General features: G+C 37.5%; 1 protein-coding gene across 3 annotated transcripts in view; it reads left to right on the top strand.

Moving 5' to 3' along the window:
* TRIQK (triple QxxK/R motif containing) overlaps nt 1–24,101 on the top strand; it is a 35,215-nt gene extending 11,114 nt beyond the window's left edge. For all 3 annotated transcript variants that reach the window (XM_036436503.2, XM_045581309.1, XM_045581308.1), the window contains 3 exons: nt 5,862–5,943; nt 14,315–14,400; nt 22,059–24,101. In XM_036436503.2, coding sequence (XP_036292396.1) covers nt 5,883–5,943; nt 14,315–14,400; nt 22,059–22,172 — 261 coding nt within the window. In that variant the 5' untranslated portion in view covers nt 5,862–5,882 and the 3' untranslated portion in view covers nt 22,173–24,101. The remainder of the gene's footprint in view (nt 1–5,861; nt 5,944–14,314; nt 14,401–22,058) is intronic.
* The last annotated feature ends 364 nt before the right edge of the window (nt 24,102–24,465 follow it).

The raw sequence follows: 24,465 nt of genomic DNA, 5'->3' as shown, positions 1-24,465 counted from the left end.
GTGAGAGGGTGCAGGTTGGGCTGAAGGGACACGCCCTGCCCCCCTTCTCGTGCATGAATTTCTTCCACCCTGGTAGACTATAATAATTTCAAAGACAAGATGAAGATTTTACATTTTGATTAGGGGTTACCAACCACTAAAAAAATAGGAACAAAAGTTTAAAATTCGTTTCTCCTAAATAATTTCCTAGCTTGAAATTCTTTTAAAGTTTTAATATTCACATAATATAAAATGTGTTTGTTGATAAATAATATGTCCTTATACAAATTTAGGTTCTTAAGATTTTTTGGCTATAATTTTTTATTTAAAGAATTTTATATTTTTATTGATTTTGTACAGAGAGGAAGGGAGATAGAGAGTTAGAAACATCGATGAGAGAGAGTCATCGATCAGCTGCCTCTTGCACACCCCCCGCTGGGGATATGCCCGCAACCAAGGTACATGCCCTTGACCGGAATCGAACCCGGGATCCTTCAGTCCCCAAGCCGACGCTCTATCCATTGAGCCAAACCGGTCTTGGCTATTTAAAGAATTTTAAAATAAATAAAACTCAATTTACTTTGATGAAAAGATATTGTCTGTGGATCCTTCATTTTATTGTTTATTGTGAGTAATGAATCAATAAAATACTGGCCTCTGAATGTTATCTCTGGTAGGAATGATCGTTTGAATGACCAGGAAGGAATCGGAGGAAGAATAGTGAGTGACTGTTTTAGTAGATAGTGTGAGTAATTTTTTAAAAAATTTAAGTTATTCTATAAAGGTGAAAAGCAAAACTAAATTGAAGAGGAAGTAATATTTTCTGTGTTTTATTAATTTATCCTAACTTTTAAAATGAAGTGATATATTTTTTAGCCCCATACAATTAAAATAAAAATAACTTGACTCCTCTTTACAATTAAGAAATACAAAACACTATGCAAATAGTTTCTGTATGAATAAATATATATTTTGGCATTTTTATGGTTTTTATATTAACAGTATTAATTTTTAATGTTCTGAATTATTAAAAGTGAGACTATAGGGTTAGGTGATGTCCTGGTTTCATTTCTGGAACTTTAAGGATGTATTAGCTTGTATTTTAATAACTACATGGTTTATGAGGAATGAAAATGTAATTTATTTGACTTTTGTCTTCCTTTGTGTATTCTTAAATATTACCATAATATCAAATCTGAAGATTTTATGAAAAGAAAATGGATTTTTGCTGAGTTTATAATTTTCTAAACACACATGTAAACGTTATTAATTTGGGGATGCCTGTTACTGTGCCAGGTGGGATCATTGCTAACATTGCTCTGTGTGACCATATACATATGTGAACAGTACCGTTTGGTCTGAGCGTATTCAAATTCATTTGGCATTTGAGAACCTTAATACTTATTAGTAGAACTATACCTTCACAGTTACATCTGTTTATATGGAGACATTTAAATGTAATTGTTTTAATTAGGGTGATACTACTTACTATAATTAATGGATACAAAAAAGGACAGAGGCCCATGTGCTACAATTTATTTCTTGTTCTCATGTCAGCATGAAAGAGGAAAACAAGTTGATTGAATAGCCCTTTTCTTTGCAGACACTCTGGAGCCAGGACGTAATGTCTGCCATCTTCATCACATTTGTCACTCTGGAGGCTACCTCCATTTTAGCCAGATGAATGAGTAACATATGGAAAGTTCTTATAGGTTAGTTCTAGAAGTTGCAGACATTAGTTTACTCATATTTCTTTCTTTTTTAAAAAAAGATATATTTTATTGATTTTTTTTTTTTTTACAGAGAGGAAGGGAGAGGGATAGAGAGCTAGAAACATCGATGAGAGAGAAACATCCACCAGCTGCCTCCTGCACACCCCCCACGGGGATGTGCCCGCAACCAATGTATTATACATGCCCTTGACGGGAATTGAACCTGGGACCCTTCAGTCTGCAGACCGACACTCTATCCACTGAGCCAAACCGGTTGCAACAGTTTACTCATATTTCATTGGCTGAAACTCAGTCACATGCCCACAGCTAGCATCAAAAGAGGCTGGAAAATGTGGTCCAGTGTGCTCAATAAACAAAAGAGAGAACCTGAATACTTAGTAAAAATTTAAGTTATTCTATCAAGGTGAAAAGCAAAACTAAATTGCACTTCATTGAGAAGCCAACAGTTTTCCCTGTAATCTATCTTTCTTGTCATGAAATAGCACATCCTCCTTCCTGCCTTCCCAGAAGGGAAATCCTAAAGTTCTCACCTGTCGCATCCAGGATAAAGTCAAGGATCTAAAGCCAATGCAGTCTCCCCTCTCAAAATGGAATGCGCTTCATTGAGGTTTACAGACTATGAAATTTACCTGCTCTTTTCCAGTCTCACCAATCTATATATATAAAAGGCTAATATGCTAAGTGTCCTTTCCTCCATCCAGGTAGTGACATCACATAGCAATGCCCGGCTTCCTCTCCCTCGCAACAACTATCCTCCTCGCAGTTTCTTCACAGCCAAGTGCAAACATTTCACACTTGAACCAAATGTCCGTGAAGCATTTTCCATACCTCATCTCATTTGATCCTCACAGAAGTCCTGGAGTAGGTAGATAGGAGACTCAGTGGAATCCTATTTTCTTTTCATTAGCTGGAAAACGGAGATTTAAAAAGCTTAGAAACTTGACCTGACTGAGAAGAATTAAGAAATGGTGGACCTTGAAAATGACTTCAGGTTTTCTCACTGCCCAGAATATAGTTAAACACTGCTGCAGTTAAATATTTTACCCTTTGTTCTCCCTGCGTGATCTACAATAATAATATGCTTTGTGTTAATATTTACTGCTGTGTTGTTGACAATTACCTGAAAGACAAGTTGGGGTGCTTCACTGGGCTGGAATAAGTTTAGCTACATCAGAAAGCATGTCTAATTAAGCAAGTTTATTATATATATAGATATAGACTCGTGCATGTGTGACACATGTAAAGCTCTCACTGGTGCCAGTGTTTTGATCTGTGATTGTTGGTGGTGAATTTGGTTGAGACTTCTATTATAAAGAAAGGGCGAGTAGCAGTATTAAAATATTTCTTCTAATTAATTTCCTGGCAACGTGCATGAATCCATGCACCAGGCCACTAGTCCCTAATAAATAACGGTAAAGCAGAGGATAACTGCATCTTCCCTCCAATAATTACTGCTGTTTTGAAAGAGAAGAATGGAAATGCACAGGAGTCCTTGATCCATCCTGATGCCGACACCTGCTGCGCAGGAGACCACCAAGAAGGCCCATTATCCTGACAGTAGAAGTTATTTGCTTGTGTTACGGAACAGAGAGTTTGTCTACTCAGCACTGCAAGAGCCAAACACTTAACATGGCGAATTTCAGTGGAGAAATTAGTCACTTTATCTGCAGAGCTCTAAGCAAGGAGAACGGGAGAGCTGGGGTTCAAAAGCCTGAGCTTCCCAGTCAGGCATTCGAGAGAGTCTCTAGGGCACATGTGTCAAACACAAGGCCCGCGGGCCAAATCCGTCCCGCCAGGCCTTGCAATGTGGCCCGCACCGCGCTGTCATCACTGCACTCCGCTGCGTTTCCATCACAATGACAGTTTATGACTGTTCAGTAAACCATTTGGCCCGCGATTTAGGCTGGATTTTAGATTTTGGCCCCTTCTCTGATTGAGTTTGACACCCCTACTCTAGGGGGCTAAGTGGAGCAGGTGTGTGGAAATGCTGGCGGGGTAGCTTGTTTTGTTTTTGTCCTCACCCCAAGATATGCTTTTATTGATTTTATAGAAAGGAGTGGGGGGGAGAGAGAGAGAATCGATGTGAGAGAGAAATATCCACTGGTTGCTTGCTGTATGTGCCCTGACCTAGAATTGAATCTGCAATCTAGGCTTGTGCCCAGACTGGGAATCGAACCCACAACCTTTTGGTATAGGGGACGACGCTCCAACGGGTCAGCTGGACAGGGCTGGTGGGACAGGCTGTAATGGGGAGGACCTTGGAGCTGAGCCATTTATGGTAAAGGCGCATCAGCACCCGTCTTCCTGGAAAAGGGGCCCTTTGCTTCTGAAAGGGTTCAGTGTTGGGGGGTGGGGAGGAGATCGGGGGAACTTGGGTTCCCCGTGCAGCTGGAGGTCAGAGTTCTCTCCTCTTTGCATGCGTCGACTGCATGACCTGTGGTTTGGGTCTGTTGTCTGAAAAGCTACTCAGTGTCTTGTTAAGTAAGAGGACCATTTTGAGCTGGTGTTTACACTTAGACCCTAATTCTGGTTTTTTTTTTTTTAAGGAAAATTTTCTTGTCTGTTGTTCTCCATGGCTCTGCCTTCTGAACGGTTCTCCTTCCCGGTCTGGTGTGAAGTGGATGCTACAGATGTGCAATGTTTGCCTTGTTTGAGCGAGGCTTGGTTTTTCACTCACAGCTTATTTTAGACAGAATCTCTGCTTTCCTTGTAAATACAGTTTCCTCAAATTTTAAAAACCTTCTTGGCCTTTCTGCTTAGTTCCATGTACCAGTAGTCACACTGCAACTTCCGTCCTAGACATGGTTCTCTTGTCTTCCTCCTTTCTGCACTTCAGCACTTCCGTTCTTTCCTTCTTCTGCCTAGTAGCGGCTGCTTCCAGGTGATCTGAAAGGATAGGATAAGGTGAGACAGGAATATCCATAACCCACTCTTTGTCTCTCTGTCTCTTTCTTTTTTAACTAAGAAGTCTTAATAGGCCTTTGTTCTTCAACAGCTTTTTCACTTTTATTTCCTAGTATTTGGCTGTTAGAAGTTGGCTTTTTCAGCCTCGTTATTCTCCAAATTATTTGGCTCTGGATTCCCTTGCCTAAATACAGGTCAGTTGTTGTCAGACCTCCTTTTTATCTAGCAGCATCCTTACTAGAAGCAGAAGAACAGCCTACAGGCCACTCGGGAACTGTTAGGTCTGTAATAAGACCCCGCCAATGTACGTCATGTGCTCAACCAGAACAGAAGTTCACTCCGTTTCCAGTAGAGCACTGTGATGGTGAGCAAGTTAGAACTGCCCTCCAGCCCAGGCTGGCCCAGGCTCTGTGCTCCTGTAAGTGTGCCCTTAGGATTTGTCTGGGGATCATTTCCATTCTAGCTAATTAGACGGGGAAGAAAATCTCAAGACTCTACAAGGGAGATCTTGAATGCTCAGGTCTGCAAGTGACACATCACTTCCATTCACACTCCGTTAACAACAACTCAGTCGCATGTTTGAACTGAGGTGAGGAATACAGTTAGCTCTGTGCCAGGAAGAAAAGGAGAATGTGGATTTTGGAGAGTAGCTTGTCTCTGCCACAATATTTAAACTCAATAAAAATAATAGGATTTGAAAGATTTGAATCAAACAGGGCTTAGAATGTAGTATGGATAAGAATGTTAGTAAACGGTTGTAGTTTAAACTGTTTACTGAAGAGAGGCAGAACTAGCGTTCAAATTCATGAACTTTTGTTACCTACGTCATGTTTTATAAAACAAAATTTAAGAACCTGGGATTCAAACGTTAGCCTTGGTGTGTAGTAGGTAATTTGAAAGAATCACACTGTCCAGCGCATACCTACAGCTGCAAAGCATGTGAATAAATACAGTACTACTTTATTTTCACCTTTACAGACAGTGCCCTCTCTGTGTGGTTTAATTGAGCATTGATAGTTCTTGATAAAATGAGTGTTCTAAGAACAAATGATTGGGAAATTTAATTATCAGCATTTGTATCCTTGATACTGTATTTGAAATAATTTTGGGTTCCTTATTAATATCTAATGGGAATAAGTCAAAGGCACTTTTACCCATTGCTTTAAAAATGAATTTTATGGAATAAATTATTCCAGTGCTTTTGATTTTTTGGGATTTCATTATAATTTATTTTTTTCTTTGCAGAAGGCATTTTGGAGATCAAAGATGGGTAGAAAAGATGCCTCCACTATAAAGCTTCCTGTTGATCAGTACAGAAAGCAAATTGGTAAGCAGTAAATTTCCCTTTGATACATTTCTGCAAATTAAGATAAAGAAAAAAAGCAATTATATGTTGTATTAAGAAAATAACTTTTCCCTAATACATATAACATACAGAATATGGTTAATAAAAGACCATAGAGAGTTTTTAAGGAGCAAAAATGTGCAGTCCTGCCTACCAATGGAGAAATACATTTTGTGTAACTATAATTTTTTTCAAAGCTTTTATAGTTTTTATTAATTTAATAAAAGCAAAAAATATGTTTATTCTTAAGGCTAGAAGCTTTTTATATAGGCAGTGTTTTTAATGTTATCATCTATTAAATTGTTTTTATCCATGTAACAACTTGTAATTCTCTTGTTTATTAACAGTAATAATTTGATAACCTCCAAATTCTCCATTAAACCTTTACCTTAGTAAAATGGTGGACTGCCACTCATCAGCATAGGAAGATAAGAAGCTTATCTGTTTTAGACTATACTCTATGTAGGATTTTTCTACCCATTCTTTTCAAGGATGTGTGGAGTATTTATAAAAAATTACATACTAGTTACAAACAAGACCCCTAATTTTAAAGAATCAATATACTACAACCACAACTCTGAACAAATTGTGATGAACTATTGATAGTAGTCAGAAGCAAAAAAAGGTAATTTCTTACCTAATCCCCTCCCTCTTTCACATTTCTTTCTATTCCGCTCTTTTTTTTTTTTTTTTAATTAAAAAAAGTTAATAAAAAACCTTCTAAATAACTGAAGGATAAACGAGAGGTTGCAGTGTGAACATGTTTTGGCTAAGTGCCAAGTAAATGTTGATATATTTTATACCATCTTCCACTTAGTTACATTTCCCTGTGTACATAATAGGTTGTTGCTTGGTTAGCATTTTTAATGTGGTTATTTTGGAAAATAATTTATATCTCATGAGCAACTTGTTGCTTTACCTTAGTAGCAAACTAAAGCATGGCACTTGTTTCTTAGTACTTAATGTGGTATTAAGTGAGGGTGTATCCTTTGCAATGCATGACTAATATTAAGCTGTTCTGACCAAGCATTGAAAAATTACTAATTTGATTTGCCTCTATAATATAATATTAAAAAGTTTGCATGAGATTTTTATTTATAAATGTTAATTTATCAGCTTCCTCTCATCTGCCTAGGTATTTCTAAATAATTTTGAGAAAAATAATTTTTGCAGGTTTTACCTCTATAGGTAACATTCCCCCCCCCCCCCCCCCCCCTTTTATTTTAAGTGACTATGTGGCATCATTTTGTATGGCTTGCTGACAATAAAAGTATACTATGAATTTTTTATTGTGTTTCTGGTTTTATTATTTTTATCAACTTGACTAACATTTTCATTATTTTTTGCCTGTGACCATGCCATTTATGATTTTATTCATCTTGTAGCTATTAAAAAGCAGACCCTTTGTTTATTGACATAGCTACCGAGTTTGCTATAGGACTCCGTAAGAAAGACTATTGACCCTTGCTTTTGTAATGAGTTTTCTACAGTTATTTTTAATGCTTATTTATTTTAATATAATTTTATTGATTTCAGAGAGGAAGGGAAAGGTAGAGAGAGATAGAAACATCAATGATGAGAGAGAATCATTGGTAGGCTGCCTCCTGCACGCCCCCTACTGGGGATCGAGCCCACAATCCCGCCATGTGCCCTGACCGGATTGAACCCTAACATTCTGGTTCATAGGTTGATACTCAACCACTGAGCCACAACGGCTGGGCTATTTGTAGTTTTTAATGTAGTAACTAAAATTGTGTTCATATGGCAGTTGAGAAATTACTTTATATGCCAAATTGTACTGCCCTTTCATAAGTAATTTTGGTAACATGAAAAAATTAGATGCCAAATAGTGTTTTTGCTTTTTCAAGAAGGGGGTAGGGATTTGGAGCAGTTGATGGGAAACTATTCTAAAAATGTTGAAGGAAATAGAAAAGTTTTTACTGTTGATTACCAAATTTTATTTTTTTCTCAATATTTATGGCATCCTGTAAATAACTCATCTTCCAGTAATTTCTTTGAGCAATTGAATTTAGACTGCATTTTTTTCAAATATTTTGACTCATCTCTGCTTTTCTATTGTATCTTAATTGGTGTGGTCTATATAAATGGACAATAAATTATATATCTTTGTTATATGGATCAGGCAGTGAATAGAACTTGGTATTCACCCCAAGAAGAATTATGATTGAATGTATTTGCAAGATGAAGGCACTGAGTTTACTTTTTCCTAATTAAAGGCAATTAAAGATTTCCAGACACAAATAAAAGACAATGAATTGAGGAATAAGCGTAGGAGCAGTCCATTTGCAGGTGAAAAGATGTGCCTGTGAAGCAGAACCAGCTGTATTTTCATTGAAAGAATAACAGTTTAGGAAGCTTTTCTGCATTTGCTTGCTTGATAGCATAATGTACTCATAAGCAGCTTATGTAGTATTCAGAAAATAACCGTGCATTAATTTTTAAAGCAGCTAAGGCAGAGGAAGAGCACTCCTGCCACAGGATGATAATGAGTGTGGTTAGCATAAAGTCCACTGACAAGAAGGAAAAAAAAACTGGCCTTCTGAAAGATGAACATTTATAGAACAATAACCAGATACTCACATGATAATGAACTTAGGTAGCAATACCAATCAAGGGCAAAGAGGCAGTCTTATATGTGGGCAAAGCTAAGGAACTGAGAAGCAAATACAAAAAGCAAGTAAGCAGTGGCATAGGTGTAAGTGAGTATTGCATTAAATATCAAATAATGACGTAAGCATAGGTTTTTAATTTGCATCAAATGGACCATATAAATTATTCTGTCCTTTTCTAAGTGTAACATACAGATAGTAAATGATAATATTAAGGTAGAAACTTATTTATGATCTTTATTAACCGTATGTTTTTATAGCTACTTGTGGTTCTTTATAGAAACAGTGCCTATGCTAAAGTTAAATATATTAATTATACTGAATCAGAAAGGACTTTTAACACAGATAATACCTACTTATTAGAAATTATTACTGAAAATGGCATGTTAAAATATTTTTTGAAAAGCAGATACTTCATGAATGTCTGCAAAGTATATATATATAAAAAATATGAACATGGGTAGTATCATCTTTGCTATAAAAAAATTCAGGCATAATTTGAAAATTCTTATGCATCAGTGTTTTCTTTTTAGTTATGATTTTGCTTTTAGTTGATTCTCATACTCCCTGTTTAGGACTTGAAGCTGAAAATTCTGTTGATTATGTACAATGAGTTTTCAAGTATATCTTTTCAATCTATGTTTAACAGGAACAATTAGAGACAGACTACTTTGATTTGTTAAAGTTGGTTGCAGTGGGAATTAGACACATTATCTTAGGCTTCTGTAATTGGAAGAAATTTGATAATTGTTTTGGGTATAAGAATAATTAAAATGATTCCAAGGAAAAGTATCCATTACACTTTGGTCTTAGTTTTAAAGGGGTGTGAGCCAAAGCTGGATATAGCCATGATTCCAGAGTGAAGCAAGAAATAGAAGCTGGTGGTGGAAAGAGAAAATTCTGCATAGTCAGTCAAGACTTGAATTCATGTCAATCGCAACTAAACTCCTATGCTTAACTCCTGGAATCAGTCAGTAATCAGTTAATCTACATCTCTCTCTCCTCTTTTCCCTTCCTCTCCCTCATTTTCATGTTATCTCAATTTGGATTTTTGTCTTTCTTTTATCATGAAAACTAGAGGCCTGGTGCACGACATTTGTGCACTCAGGGCGGGGGAGGGGGTGTTCCCTCAGCCCGGCCTGTGCCTTTTTGCAGTCCAGAAGCCCTTGGGGGGTGTTAACTGATGGCTTAGGGGGGGCAGGCCTAAGCCTGCAGTGGGACATCCTTAGCGCTGCTCTGCCGCCACCACTGCACTCACTTGCTGTCAGACTGGCTTCTGGCTGAGCACCAGGGGGCAGCTCCTGCGTTGAGTGTTTGCCCCCTGGTGGTCAGTGCATGCCATAGTGACTGGTTGTTCCCCTGTTTGGTCAATTTGCATATTAACATTTTAATATATAGGATAAACCCGAAGAGGATCTAAGAGGAACCTCAACAATTACCAGTGTTTCCCAACCAGTCCTGGGATTGCTGTTCTATAAGTTCAGGATCTGGAATGACACTTAGTGATACTCTTCCTCCCTCCCTCCCCACTTTCCTTCCTTTTCTCCTTCCCTCCCTTCCTTCTTCCCTCCTTTTCTTTTTTCCAATGACCCAGCCTAAAGGAAGAAGAAGAAATATTTTTTAAAATTTGATAATGCTGGTTTTACAAAATAATGGGCTGTGTGGGGAAACTGGTTTTACACTCTAGGAGCAAGCAAATAAATATAGGTTCAGGTTATCATCAGTTCTCTGGTTGGTCATCGTGGTTGTAATTTATACCTGTCTCCTCCAATACTCATTCCAGATCTTGTCTCTATTAAGGATCTTGGTTTGATGAGCCTTTTGCCTTTAGTGAGTAATCCAAATCTTTATTTCTGAACGCTGTGCTTTATAAAAGCAAAACGAACAGTGGCAGCTAATTCTTAAAAACAACTTTTTCAGATATTTGGAAATTAACAAAAGTCTTATAACAATCCATAGAATGTTTATTCAAGAAAAACAGCTGAATTTCAATAAGAATACTGTGCTTTGTTTCGTTTAACTTGTTGTAATTCCATTTTCCTCTCCTTCCTCTTGCAACTGTAGTGGTTGTGAAAAACCACATCCTGCAGGCGCTGGAGAAGGCAGAAATCCTCTGAGGACTGGCACTGTCTGACCTGCCTGGCAGCCCCTGAGAAGCCCATTCTCAGAATGTCTTTATTTGAGCTGATTTAGAGCTCAGTCTTTGTGAAAAGCCCTTTTCCCATGTCATTTGAGCAAAACAATGAGTGTGGGTATTTAACATTACAACTACCCTGTTTCCCCGAAAATAAGACAGTGTCTTATATTAATTTTTTCTCCCAAAGTTGTGCTAGGTCTTATTTTCAGGGGATGTCTTATCTTTCCATGCGCTAGGTCTTATTTTCGGGGAAACACGGTACCTGAGTCAGCATTAGTAGTTGGGGCTAGTCTGTGACTGACCTAAAAAACCTAAAACAAACAAACAAACAAAAACTGGGTAATAAGATGTCCATAGAGTCTTTAAAAATCTTTGACAGACATTCCTGGGAATCATAGAAAGTCAGAAGGCTATGCACAGCTATACCTTGTCCAAGAAAGATAAAGGGCTATAATCTCCTCTCTTGATGATCTTGAGGAAGCAAGCGGGAAGTGAAGGCTAAGGCAGATCTATAAACTCCCATCAGATCCAGGAAATGTATACCCATCCCCCATGCCCCACCACACACACAGCCCCTCAGTGAAGCCAGAAGACTTACTATTCCAAGGCATTTTTGAAAACTATCGGTCCATCAGATGAAAATTAAACTACGAGCCTGTATATGACAAAGAATATAAACGTTACAGAATCAGACCATAAAAGTAATTAAATAAATAAACACTAACACCAACAAATTAGATTAATAGCAGCAAGAAAAAAATTTAGGGAGATGTGATTTGCAGAGTTGCTCCAATGGGCTTCATTGGCTTGGATTATCTAGGTTTTCCCTCAGATAAAATGTAATGAACAATTGCTCAATAGCTAGTTTGGTTGTTGCATTATTAATATAACCAAAATGAGACACAATGTAATCAAGAAACCATCTATAGCTAAAATCTAGATTGTGTAAGTGCATATTTTCTAAATGTACTTAGGAGAAGGTGGGACCTTCTGTATGATATATATTTTACAATCGTGAACATATCGCATCCTTTATTTTTTTTAATCCTCATGAGGATATATATTTTTATTGATTTTAGAAAGAGAGGAAGGAGGAAGGAGAAAGAGAAGAGAAATGGAGGGAGGTAAGGAGAGAGGAAGGGAGACAGAGACAGACAGACATCAGTGTGAGAGAGAAACATTGGAACATTGATCAGTTGCCTCCCATATGTGCCCAAACCAGGCATTGAACCCATGACCTTTCTGTGCACAGGACAACGCTCCAACCAACGGAGCCATAGGGGCCAGGTGGTTTCCTTCTTGAAGCCATAACAAAAATAACATGTTGAAAACCTCTTTGGATATAATGGAAAGATCTGGTTTTAGTTATAAATAACTTAATAGATGGCTGCTGTAAATGTTTTCCCTGAGCAGACTGAAACCATGTGTTGCAGTATATACTTTTGGATTTCGTAGTCAGCAAGGAGAATACTGAATTCATGACAGATTCACTATGTGGAGCAGTGCCAGATGTACAATCATTTTAAAAATCATCTACTTATAATACAGTCTCAAATGTTCATGTTAAATGTAACATACATCTGCAATATTATTCTCTGAGATTATAGAATTTGAATCGGAATAGAACACATTTAACCAATGGTTATATGGGATGTGAAGTAGAGTGATAAATTCTCACTTTAACATTTACTCTTTGAGGTATATTTGAATGTGCTTTATGGCAGACACACCATCCAGAATATTGCATATGTGTATGAAAGGTGTGCCGGTTAATATAAGATAATCTTTTTTCATTTGCTTATTTTCCCCCCTTGCACCTAGAGATTACGTATTATAGGGCAATATGAGATAGAACAGAATGCCTGCTTAACCTCAAATCTATAATCTGTTAAACTTATTTGAAGATTCTCATTAGAAACTTGCTTTGTAACCGTGAGTGTCAGAGACAGTTGATGTGTCACCATTTTCATTGTTCTGGAAAGCTTCATATCTGAGCAGGAATGATGGCCTGAACAGTTTGACCATCGAGATGTGAAATCAGAGTGAATATTATTCTTTTTGAAAAACAGGCCTCCAGCCAAACAAACCCATTAATGTGTCTAATGGACACAACTAGAGCATTTCTTCAGCGCTCCCATCCATTGGACTCCCTTCTGCCATTGCTAATTTTTTAAAATGTTATTTAGTTACATGTTTATTTTTTTCCTTTTTATTGAATTTATTGGGAAGGACACTAGCTAGCAAAGTCATGCGGTTTCAGGTGCACAGTTCCACATCATCTCTACACTGTGTTGTGTGTTCATCACCCCAAGTCAAGTCTCCATCCATCACCACTCTCTCCCCTGTGCCCTCCTCCATCCCCCACTCTCACCCCTTTCCCCTGCAGTCACCATGCTGTTGTCCATACTAGTATCGTTGAGTTTTTTTTTTTTTTTTTTTTTTTGCTCATCCTTTCTACTCTCCCACACAGATACTTTAAGAAATATATTATGCATTGCATGTTCATGATGTATTTTAGAGATCAACTGCTTTCAAATTTATTTTAGTGTGTGGAAGATGTGGAAATTAAAGGAAAAAAAAGAAGTGATTTTTGGAAAGAACTGATCACAGAAAGGGAAGAGAGTACTAAGATGGAAACAATAAGGCCGAATAACAATATAAAAGAGCTGAAGGGATTATATGGTCAAATGTTAAGTCCCACTCAGAATAACATACTAAGATGTTTGAGACTCATTTGACACAGTTAAGAGTGTGGTTAACAAAAATACATATTATTCTAGTCAGTGCTTTTGTTGTTGTTGCTGTTGTTAAATCTATTTTCTTTACAGACTGATAGCTTTTATTATTCAGTGGGCTCATGAGATGGTACAAAAAAAAAGATATTTAGTGGCACTAAGTTTTCATTTTTGGCTGTGAAATGTGTGGTAGAGAAAATTGAAACTAATATCTAAATGTAGCTATCCCATATATTTTATCTGGCCATATTTATTCTGTCTTCTATTCAAAGAACCAAAAGTTAAATTCATATGTTTTATTCTCTAAAAGATCCAGTGACTAAAAGCTATTTATCTTTTTGAGTTTCTTACTTAGAAAACCTTGACAATATTTCTTAAGTTAATTACTTCAATACATAAAACATCCATAATAAGATAATTAAGAATATCAAATATATAATATAAATAGTAAATTTATAGTGAATGTTATTCTTCAGTTATGAAGTCAAAAGTTAGCTTTACCTCTTAATGGGACCTTATGTATACTCATTTATTTACACATTTGTTTCCAAATGTTTCCACCAGGTTTATTCTCTGTGCTTTAAACATCTTATTCTCTAAAAGAAGGTTTTGTCTTTTTTTGTAATCACTGCTCAGCAAATCAAAGATGCCTGTCAAATCTTCTTCCTGAAAAAGTAAAGGAGGGGGAAAAGTTGATCTTAGGGAGACAAGTTTATGGTTTCCATAACTGGGAACTACTTTGCAACTGTGTCCCAATTTTACTCTATTTAAACATTCTTTGACATTTCAGATGGCTGTTAAACTTGAAGTATATATAAGCATAACTCATTGTCTGAATTATTTCTTTTTAGGTAAACAGGATTATAAAAAAACCAAACCTATTTTACGAGCAACCAAATTAAAAGCAGAAGCAAAGAAAACAGCGCTAGGCATTAAGGTACCTATATTTGATTACTTTAAAATGTGGTATATTCGTGCCACTTTATTTTCTAACACTGGATTGCATAAATGTTGAGTTCTAAATGTTTTATGACATTTCAAAATCGAAGTCGAATGCCAGAATCGAAGGTTTTTATAAAGAATTTACTTAATGGGAAACATCCTTCTTATCCTGAGATTTTACCAGTCTTAAAATAAAACACTGTGTCACTTGCAAGAACCAGTTATACTTAAAGTTGCAATTTATTTTTCCAACTACTAACTACACATTTCAGTGATTTGTGGCCTAAATAAAAAATTCTCATTTTCAGTAAATTTCATTTGACAGTTGTTTAAATTTCAGTTTTAATTCTATATTCTTAGATTGTTAATATATATAAATTTACCCTTTGAATTGTTATTGTTGTCAGTACTCTCTATGATGGAATTCTAATCATGTTCCCAAACTTGATCTCTCAAAAAAAGCGACTGGGAATGATATTAGGAGATATTAATCCATTGTGCTAGCACAATGAAATTCAGCAAAATTACATTTCCATTATTACCCATGTCAATTCTTTGCCAAGTATTTATACTCAAATTAAACTATTAATAGAAAAATTAATTTGGTGGCTTTACTGTCGAGTGTGTCAAATTAGAATCACTAGTACATATATTTTATTTAAATGTTAAAATGTTAAAAGGAGATTTTGGGTTTTATCTGGCAGATGAAAAATCAATTTTTCAAAGTTATAGCTTATAGCAAATGCCAAGGTATTACTACCAAGCTGGAACAGCTGTTGAACTGCCAGATGATATATTTGGTTGTCTTCCAGAATTTGCTATGATGATGAAACATTGCTGCTTTTTACTCCTGATTGCTGATTTTGATCAAGCATTGCCGTGTGATGCGATATGTTTTTATAATACAGTCTCCTCAGTTAGTGCTGTGTCCGTCTTTAATGAAAATAAAAGAGTGGATTGCCTTTTTGTGTAAAAGAGAGATGATGCATCTTTTGAAGTTTTCTTCTAATTTGATTAGAAATTTCTTTAATTTTTTAAATTATTTCCATAACATAACCTTTCTAAAAGTAGTGCTTAGTTTTTCTTTTACAATTAGTTACCTGATGGTTGTCTTTTGTAATGAGTACATTACAAAAGTCATTTTTATTTTTAGAAAATATTGGGCAGCTCACTCCACTTGTGGCACAATACAATGAACAACTGTAACGTAAAATTTGAGAAATACTGCAGCCATTTATCTACAAATATATGCCACTTTCTCAAACACAGCCTTCTTTGTATTTGCTCTTATAATTTTTTTTAGTCCTCACCCAAGTATATGTTTACTGATTTTAGAGAGAGGGGAAGACAGTGAGAAAGAGAGAGAGAGAGAGAGAGAGAGAGAGAGAGAGAGAGAGAGAGAGACAGACAGACAGACAGACAGACAGACATTGATCTGTTGCCTCCTGTATGCACCCCAATGGGGATCAAACCTGAAACCTAGGTATGTGCCCTGACTGGGAATGAAACCCCAATCTTATTGTATGGGAAGATGTTCCAACCAATTGGGCCGCCAGGCTGGGCTGTTCTTATAACTTTTGTTGTTGTTTTAGCTTAAGGAAATAACTATGTTCCCAGTGTGAGATGAGTCTACCTTATAGTGCAATTACTTGTCTTTTTAAAAAGCAATGTGGAATTTGTTTATCTATTTATGAGAAAAATTTTTCTTGGATTTCATTTACAATTTGAAGTATGTGCATAAGAGTTTCTGACATCAGAACATAACTTTTTAAAAATAAGCTAGCATGTCATATTGGTTTATGAGCATATGGGAGAAAAGCCTTAACTTTAAACATTGTTTACTTTGCTTGCAAATTTATGTAAAGAGCTCATTAAATAATATGAAACTTTCTAGAATCAAAACCGTGGAGGTATTTTACATTTCAAATATGGCATACCAATTAGTTTGCCCTGTCAAAGTTTGATTACATTGTCATTTTAGCATAGGGTTTTAAATAGCAAAGTTTCTTTTAGCCATTGCTATTTAATGCTATTAATTTCCCCAGTGAGTCATTTTATCCATATTGATAATGTCAGAGAAGCAACTAGGGACTAATGAACGTCAAACATGTTTGACTCTTATCTGGTTGATACAGGATGGCCATAATCTTAACAATAGTTTACCCCTTCACGACTTATTTTTGAAAATGAATTATCGTTATGGTCTTAAGATAATTTAAATCTACAGAAACTATGAATAGCTGCATGGCATAGAAAAATCACAGAAATGGCAACTGTGAACACAAAATAAAGAGGCCCAGGACCAGATCCCTCTTGCCTCTTGCTCTTCCCATGGTCCAGCTGAATTCAAGCTGGCCCACTGTTAAGTACAGATTATGCCATTTATTTCCCGGTGTTGTTAGGAGAGGTTAATGTCAAAAGGAAAATACTTAACATTGAACCTAGCCCATCGAAGTCATTTATGAATCGTTAGCAGATTGAAAAAGTGTTTGTGTTAGTTATTACTGGTTTGTATAAATAAGACTTCCCTTGGATGTTTGTCATTGGCCTGATGATCTATTTCAACTAAGTCTGCATTGTGTGACTACATTATAGATGACAAAATGTTCCCAGTTTTGCTGTGGTAATAGAGTTATGTGATATTATTATTACTGTTGTAAAGTTTCCAAAGCACTGCATAATGTTAATATACTTTACATATAAATTGTATAAATCTTAATTCTTTGTTATTAACTTAAAAATTACTATAAGTACCATGATGTAGAACCTGTGAAAAGATTATTAGAACGTGATTATCTTACAGGAACATATACAAAAAATCATTTCCAGATTTTAGTACCATGTAAAGTCATCAGTATTTATTGAGAAATCATGAACTGGAAATATAAAGAATTTTACAATAGGGTCCTTAACTTCAGAGGCTCTAGCACTTTCTGTAAGTGTATGTTTAGAAATAGAAAACGTTTTGAGGAAACAGTCATGATTTAGAATAAGATGTGATATGGAAGTCAGAATTTAGGATTAATTTCTATTGAGAAGCTATCTTTATGTCTTATCAATGTAAACAAAATGTCCTAGTATATGACCCACTAATGCAATGAGTACCATCTAAAATATATCTGCATCATAATATATATGTGCTACATGGCTGCTGTCCAATTAAAAGATTATATTTCAAAAATTACAAAATCACCAAATAAAGGGCAAAAGGTGATATTAAAATATTTCTTTTAGTTAAATTTCTTTCAATGTATACAAATTCATGCACCGGGCTACTAGTAATCATAATTAAAGAATAAAAAAAAATTAGTATCAAAAACTTCTCTTTTATATAAACAAAAATATTCAAGTGTCAACCAGATCCTTCTAACAACCCTTTCAGATGAGCCAGCTGGAAACATTTTATTATTATTTTTTCTTTTTTGTATTGCTGATTTAAAACTAAAAATGGCCAGGGGGGTGGAGCCATAAATGCCTATAGGTTTCTAAGTTATGGTTGTGTCACCAGCCTCCTGAAAGAAGTATTTTCTAACTTTACTGTGTTTTAACCCTCTAAACATGCAGTTCCTATATTGCATATCTTCTTAAAAGAATAGGACATTATGAAAAAAATTATTTGCTATACCTCCCTATCCAATACTTTTTAACCCCCACCTCCCACACCATATATTGAATAGACTTAATTGAATTAATGGGTCCTCTGATCTTGTTTCCTGTGAATGTTCTCTGCTTCCTTCCCTTAAGACCTTTTTTTCATGCCTCTGGATATTCTGAAAATGTACAGTAAGTTGATATAGAGTTATTTGGAAAGACAAGATGAGATTTAAAAAAACACCAATTAGAGGCAGTTATCAATGAGATGAGAATCATGGCCCCCAATCAAGAGCACAAAAGTTATTCTTGCGTTAAATACGTGTGAATAGTCAGCACTGCTGTTGGGTATTTTTGTTGTCCACTCTAGGGAACAGATAGGCTTTGCAGCTGTGTGCCACTTGTTTATACACCCTTTTGGAATTGGTCGCTGAGTAACCAGATGGGTCTGGGAGCACAGCTGTGGCTGTAAGAAAATAAATGAAACCTGTCTGATGCTACCATGCCCTTTGGAGATGCCAAAATGTTCCAAACTATAGCAAAGAAAAATTCACTTTCATTTGACATTATATATCAGAGCAAAGAAATCAAATCTTAGAAAAATAGTTAACACTGAACCTTCCAACCCCATGGCTTTTATTAGTATTTATTCTTATAGTTTGGAAATCTAAGTAAATGTAATTATGACGTTAACAGTCTGTATAAGGTGTCGATTTATAATTTCGACAATCAGGCAAACATTACATGTTGATGATAAATCACATTTGTTAGCATAGGCAGCTAGTTAGATATGAATGAAAGAAAAGGGCACAAAAGTGGCCATGCTTAAGCCTGGTTAAGTCTGGAAGTTACAGCTTCAGATACCCTGGGGATTGCTGAATCTCTGCCAAGAGGATTAACACCTTCCCTCCCCTATACTACTCTTCCTGCACATCCGCCCATACCCCAAAGGGTAGGTGGGGAGGGACTGGCTTTCCAGTCTCCTGGGGGACGACCAGTTTCCTCCTGGGAAGTTCTTTGCTGGGCACATGGGCAGTAGAAACCAAGATGGCACAGGGGAGGAAGCAGGAACCAGATGAGGAGGCAAAACTCTGAGTAGCCAGAATAGCCACATAAAAGGCAGAGTGTAACCTGGGAAACCTCAGAAGAGGATCTGATTGGATAAGGGGCAGGAAACCCAGAAGATCCATAGAAGGATTGGTTAGGGGAGGACCCAGCATAAACCCAGGAGGGATTAGGAAGGAGATTGGTGAGTTTGAAAGAAAGCCTGTCCTCTCCCAAAAGCAATGTAACAGGCTGTTGGGAGTAGCACAGTGCCTTCCCTTGTTCATGTGCTTGCTCTCTCTGGCTCTCACGTGAGAGCAGCACTGGTGGGGGTGAGCAGATGGAGAAATGAGACCTAGAGAATTCGGCATTGCTGAGCCCCGGCCCTCCCGGGCTTGGGGAGCACAGGTGCGGGTCTGAGACCCCAGCGGCGGGACTCGCACAGAACGGAGCTGAGGGTGAAACACCGACACCGGGCACCGTTTGTTTTTGCCTCAGTAAATCTTGACACTGCACCTTATCCACCCGCCGACCTGTAGTTCCCAAAATGCTTTTCTCATGACCCCTTCTCACCAGCAACATACTCATTTTAGTGTTTTTAACATTTATTAGTTGGCACATGCTGAATTATTGCTCTTGCATTCTAATGAAGTGGAAAGTGCACTCATGTGAGTGCAAATAAATTACTGCTTCGTAAAATAATGCCAGGAAGGGGTGTGAGAAATGAGTGAAAATTAGAAGGCAGTGGCAGGCCCTTTAGGATTCTGAGCTGGCACTATTTGCTCTTCTTTGTATTTAGCCACGTGATCTGTTACTGTTGAGGTGTGTATATATATTTTAAATTTTTATAGGCTTTTTGAGACATAGTATGAATATTGCCATTTATATGTAATATTTTTTTTTACTACTATTTCAACATAATTGATTAATATGACCCACATTCAATCACCAAGGAAAAATCCAGGGCCATTCTTCACAGTTGTGATAAATTATACTGTATCATGCTTCATGAGCTGAGTGTTCATTATATAAGCTATAGAATTTAGAGTATAAAAATTAGAGGTTCAACAAAATCATGTATCCTATATAATAAAAGGCTAACATGCAAATCAACCGAATGGTGGAACAACCGGTCACTATGACACACACTGACCACCATGAAGCAGACACTCAATGCAGGAGCTGCCCCCTGGTGGTCAGTGCACTTTCACAGGAGGAGTGCCACTCAGCCAGAAGCCCCGAGCCGGGCTCCAGGCTGGCAAGCACAGGGTTGGTGGCGGGAGACTCTCCCACCTCCGCAGCAGCATTAAGGATGTCCGACTGCCCCCGAGGGCTCCTGGGCTGTGAGAGGGCACAGGCCAGGCCGAGGGACCCCAAATAAGTGCATGAATCTCATGCACTGGGCCTCTAGTCCTATATAATAAAGAGCTAATATACTAATTAGACTGTACGACAGAACAACCTTCCAAATGACCTCCCGGAACAACCAGTGGGCTGGGCTGTGGCCACAAGGCAGCTGGGGCTTCGAGGACTGAGACAGCTGAGGCAGTCAGAGCTGCGAGGGCCGAGCCCTTTGCACTAATTTTATGCATCGGGCCTCTACTATTACGATACACACACACACACACACACACACACACACACACACTCACACACTGTATTTTCCGGCATATAAGACGACTTTTGAAATGAAAAAAAAGCCTGCTCAGATTGGCCAGAGTCAAAGAGGCGGTCTATTAAAAAAAGAACTGGTGTTGCCTCGGAAGTGGGGGGTAGTCTTATACAGCGAATATGGGCCTAAACCTATGTTTTAACTGTAAAACTAGGGGGTCGTCTTATACGCCTGGTTGTCTTATACACCGGAAAATACAGTATATAAATCTAAGAGACCATTTGACCATTTGACTGGTAGCTAAGACACGCACTGACCACCAGGGGTGGATGCTTAATGCACAGACTGATCAATCTCAGAGGATAGGGTGAAGGGGGAGAGCGGGAAGAGATTAACCAAGGATCTTATATGCACACTAGAGGCCTCGTGCATGGATTCCCTTGGGTTCCCTTGGCCAGGCCTGCAGGGATCTGGCTGAAACCAGAGAGGTCCTGGATTGTGAGCGGGCACAGGCCAGGCCGAGGGACCCCATCATTCGTGCTCCGGGCCTCTAGTATTCAATAAAGATCTTAAAGAGGCATAATCTAGATACTGTTGCAATGGTTTCTTCCCATTAGAAAAGAAATGATCACTTTGTTTTTTTTAGATCTGTGATTAAGTGTTATAACTAATACATTTATTGAAACAAGAAATAAAATTAAACATAACCAAATAGAGAACAGATAAACTTTGTAGGCACACACAGCACTTCTTGTCCCTGACATTTTGATATCCAAGCTATGAAAATATATTCAAAAGTATAAATGTTAATTTTACTATTAATGAAACAAAAAATAAAAATAATACAGAATGACACACCCACTGATGTACTTGCCATTGAAATGGATATTGTCAAAATATACCCGTATTTTTCGGACCATAAGACGCACTTTTTCCCCCCAGAAGTGGGGGGAAAAGGTCCCTGCGTCTTATGGTCCAAATATAGCCTACACATATACTTTAAAAAAAAAGTTTTTTTACTTGCCCGGCTCTGTGTGGTCTCTGTGTGCTTGCCTGGCTCTAAAATGGTTCTAAATGCTGCTGTTTACTTTACAGGGTTGATTACATGTGTTTATGACTGTGATGTTGGGTTTTAATGCACATAAAATATTTTAGGACACTATTTGTTTCAGAATCTTTTTTTCTTCATTTCCCTTCTCTAAAAACTGGTGCGTCTTATGGTCCGGAGCGTCTTATGGTCCGAAAAATACGGTACTTCTTAACGGCAAAAGTGTTCAAATGAATGTGATTATTAGTTTCAAAATGTTCATTTGAGACTGGAACTGTGTGGTTATTTTATCTGATGAAACTGATAACATCAGCCAATCTCATTTTATCAATTTCAAGTCTTTCTCTTTCTCCCTCAGGAAGTTGGCCTTGTCCTCGCAGCTCTGTTGGCCCTCCTCCTGGCTTTCTATGCTTTCTTTTATCTCAGACTGTCCACAGACGTGGACCCTCATCTGGAGCCTGATGAAAATTAGCCGAGCAGCCATCAATGCGTTATAAGAAAACATTTTATAAAAGGACCTTTCGGGAGCAATGCTTTTTTACATCTTGAGTTCTTCCTGCTAGTATTTTCCTTTTGGAGAGAGATTTTTTAAATAGTTGGTCGTATATCAAGAAAAGAACCTTAACCTAGCAATGCAGTGTAATGTATGCCACCGAATGCTTTCACAAATCCTTCTACTTACACAGGCAACCTGTTCATGGTGCGTTCAGATAAAATGGGAAACAGATCCCAAATCCTTCAGATGTCTCACCCGTCTACGCGGATAACTCCATCACGTGCAGATTACTGAACCTGCTTTTGTTCCATGCGTACATCAGAAGCCAAAGTGTACATCCTTATTTACAGAAACATGCTTAGCTCACATCCAGCGCCGAAGAAGAAACGAAAAGTCATGGGGAATTTGTCATCTTACAAAGAGGTCTCGCTTTCTTTCCAGACATATTTTGTATCGTTAGAGAGAGACTCTGCGCAGACAGCTACAGCAATCTCTCTCCTCCTTTGCCAACTGTTCCGTGCACATGTGCTCCCTCAGAAACGGCACCTGGATGGCAGAAGCGCAACGAGCCACATATGTCTCTGAAATAGAGTTCCTTCCCTCCGAGGCCGCCTAAGCTGGTGTAAATAGAAAGTTCAGCTGATCTTGAATTTAATTAACTTATGAGCCTATTAATATAAACTTGGAATTCTATTTTAATTATGTTGTTCTGGCTGCTTGCGGTATCAGTTTGCTTCTCTTGCGAGGGCTTCATGCGGCAGTCTGTCATGTGATGGTGCAGTCTTTTTCACATAACGGTAGGCAGTAGGAGAAGTCCTACCTATTCAGAGTAATTTTCGTGGGTTATGGTTATCTTTTAAAGCTGAACGATACGAAGTATTTTTCAAAATTACATTGTTTTTCTCTTGACAGATAACCAGTTAGAACTCTTTTTATGAAAAACAAGTAGGAAATATATGTCTCGTTACTGGCATATACAGTTTTTTGTTTATAACATTTTTTTCAAGTATTTTGCATTTGTTACACTATAATGACAAATACATCCAATATTTTTACCGATAATACAATTTCTTCATATTTTTAGAACGCATGAATACAAAAAGTTTAGAAGATGGAAGAATATGTGTTTACTGTTATATAAAGATTTGTAGAAAAGGAATAGTTTGAAACATGCGCACAAAATGTTTTATAGGATATGCATTCTATTTGTGAAGAATAAATAAAATGTTAAGATTGTTTTCCTACTTGCCAAGGGAAGAAAGCTTTCATAAATACCCTACATATTCTTTGAGACTTTTGCAAATAGTGGATGTGACTATAGCATTATGTTCTGCAGAATGTTTTCGAGTTGCATAATTATTCATCAGCGTGAAAACAGCCAAAATTTCCAATATTCTCACCAATCATGTATGCCAAACATCGAAGGGCAAAATTCAGACCAAGTTACTTACTAGATTCCTCCCCTTGAAATCACAAACTCCAGAGAGACCAAGAGTTCTTACACACTCGCCACCGCAGACCCAGCCAAATGGCATTTTTCAGGAAAGGTTACAGCATTTAATGCCATGTGGTGTGTCTGTCTGCGGAGTGGGTGGCAAGGGAATATCCAAGCTGGCATTTTGGATCCGATGGGCCTTTTCCTTTCCCAAGTGACAGGCCACATGTCAAGAAATACTTTCCCCCCACTCCTGCTCCATTTACGTGAACAGTTTTCATTTCGTTATTTCCCCTCCCATATGGCATTCAACACAGTCTTACTAAAGTTATTGCTGATTTCGGTGATAATTTAAATGAGAGGCTATGTAGTAATTGTTTATTAAATACCAATCCAAGTGACAAATATCAGAATTCATAGTATATAAAATAGATGATTATATTCTTGGAAATGTTTGAATATTATCGTGGGGGTTGGGGGAGGGGGAACCAAAACCACCCCACTAGGTAATCCTAAAGTTTCATTACCTAGTTTTCTGATACCCTGAGCCTGTGGCTAGTCCATTTGTATGACTGATTGACTTATGATAGCCCCAGACAGCCGTACGTCCTGAAGGCTAAACTCTGATTTTAATAAATAGCAGCTGATGTGAGACAGTATACTAGTATGCTTATATAATACTGTTTTTGTGAAGGGCAAATATTCCATACTCCACTCACTGGGAAGCAGCCAGTCCTCTGCAGAGAAATCCCAGGTCACAGTCTGGTTTCACTCTCTGCAGAGGTGGCAGGCAGCCTGCGGTTCAGGGACCACACGTAGTAAGTGGTGTTTGGC

The sequence above is a fragment of the Pipistrellus kuhlii genome, unplaced genomic scaffold (assembly GCF_014108245.1).
Source record: "Pipistrellus kuhlii isolate mPipKuh1 unplaced genomic scaffold, mPipKuh1.p scaffold_m20_p_14, whole genome shotgun sequence".
NCBI lineage: Eukaryota > Metazoa > Chordata > Mammalia > Chiroptera > Vespertilionidae > Pipistrellus > Pipistrellus kuhlii.
This window is presented reverse-complemented; position numbering and strand designations above follow the sequence as displayed.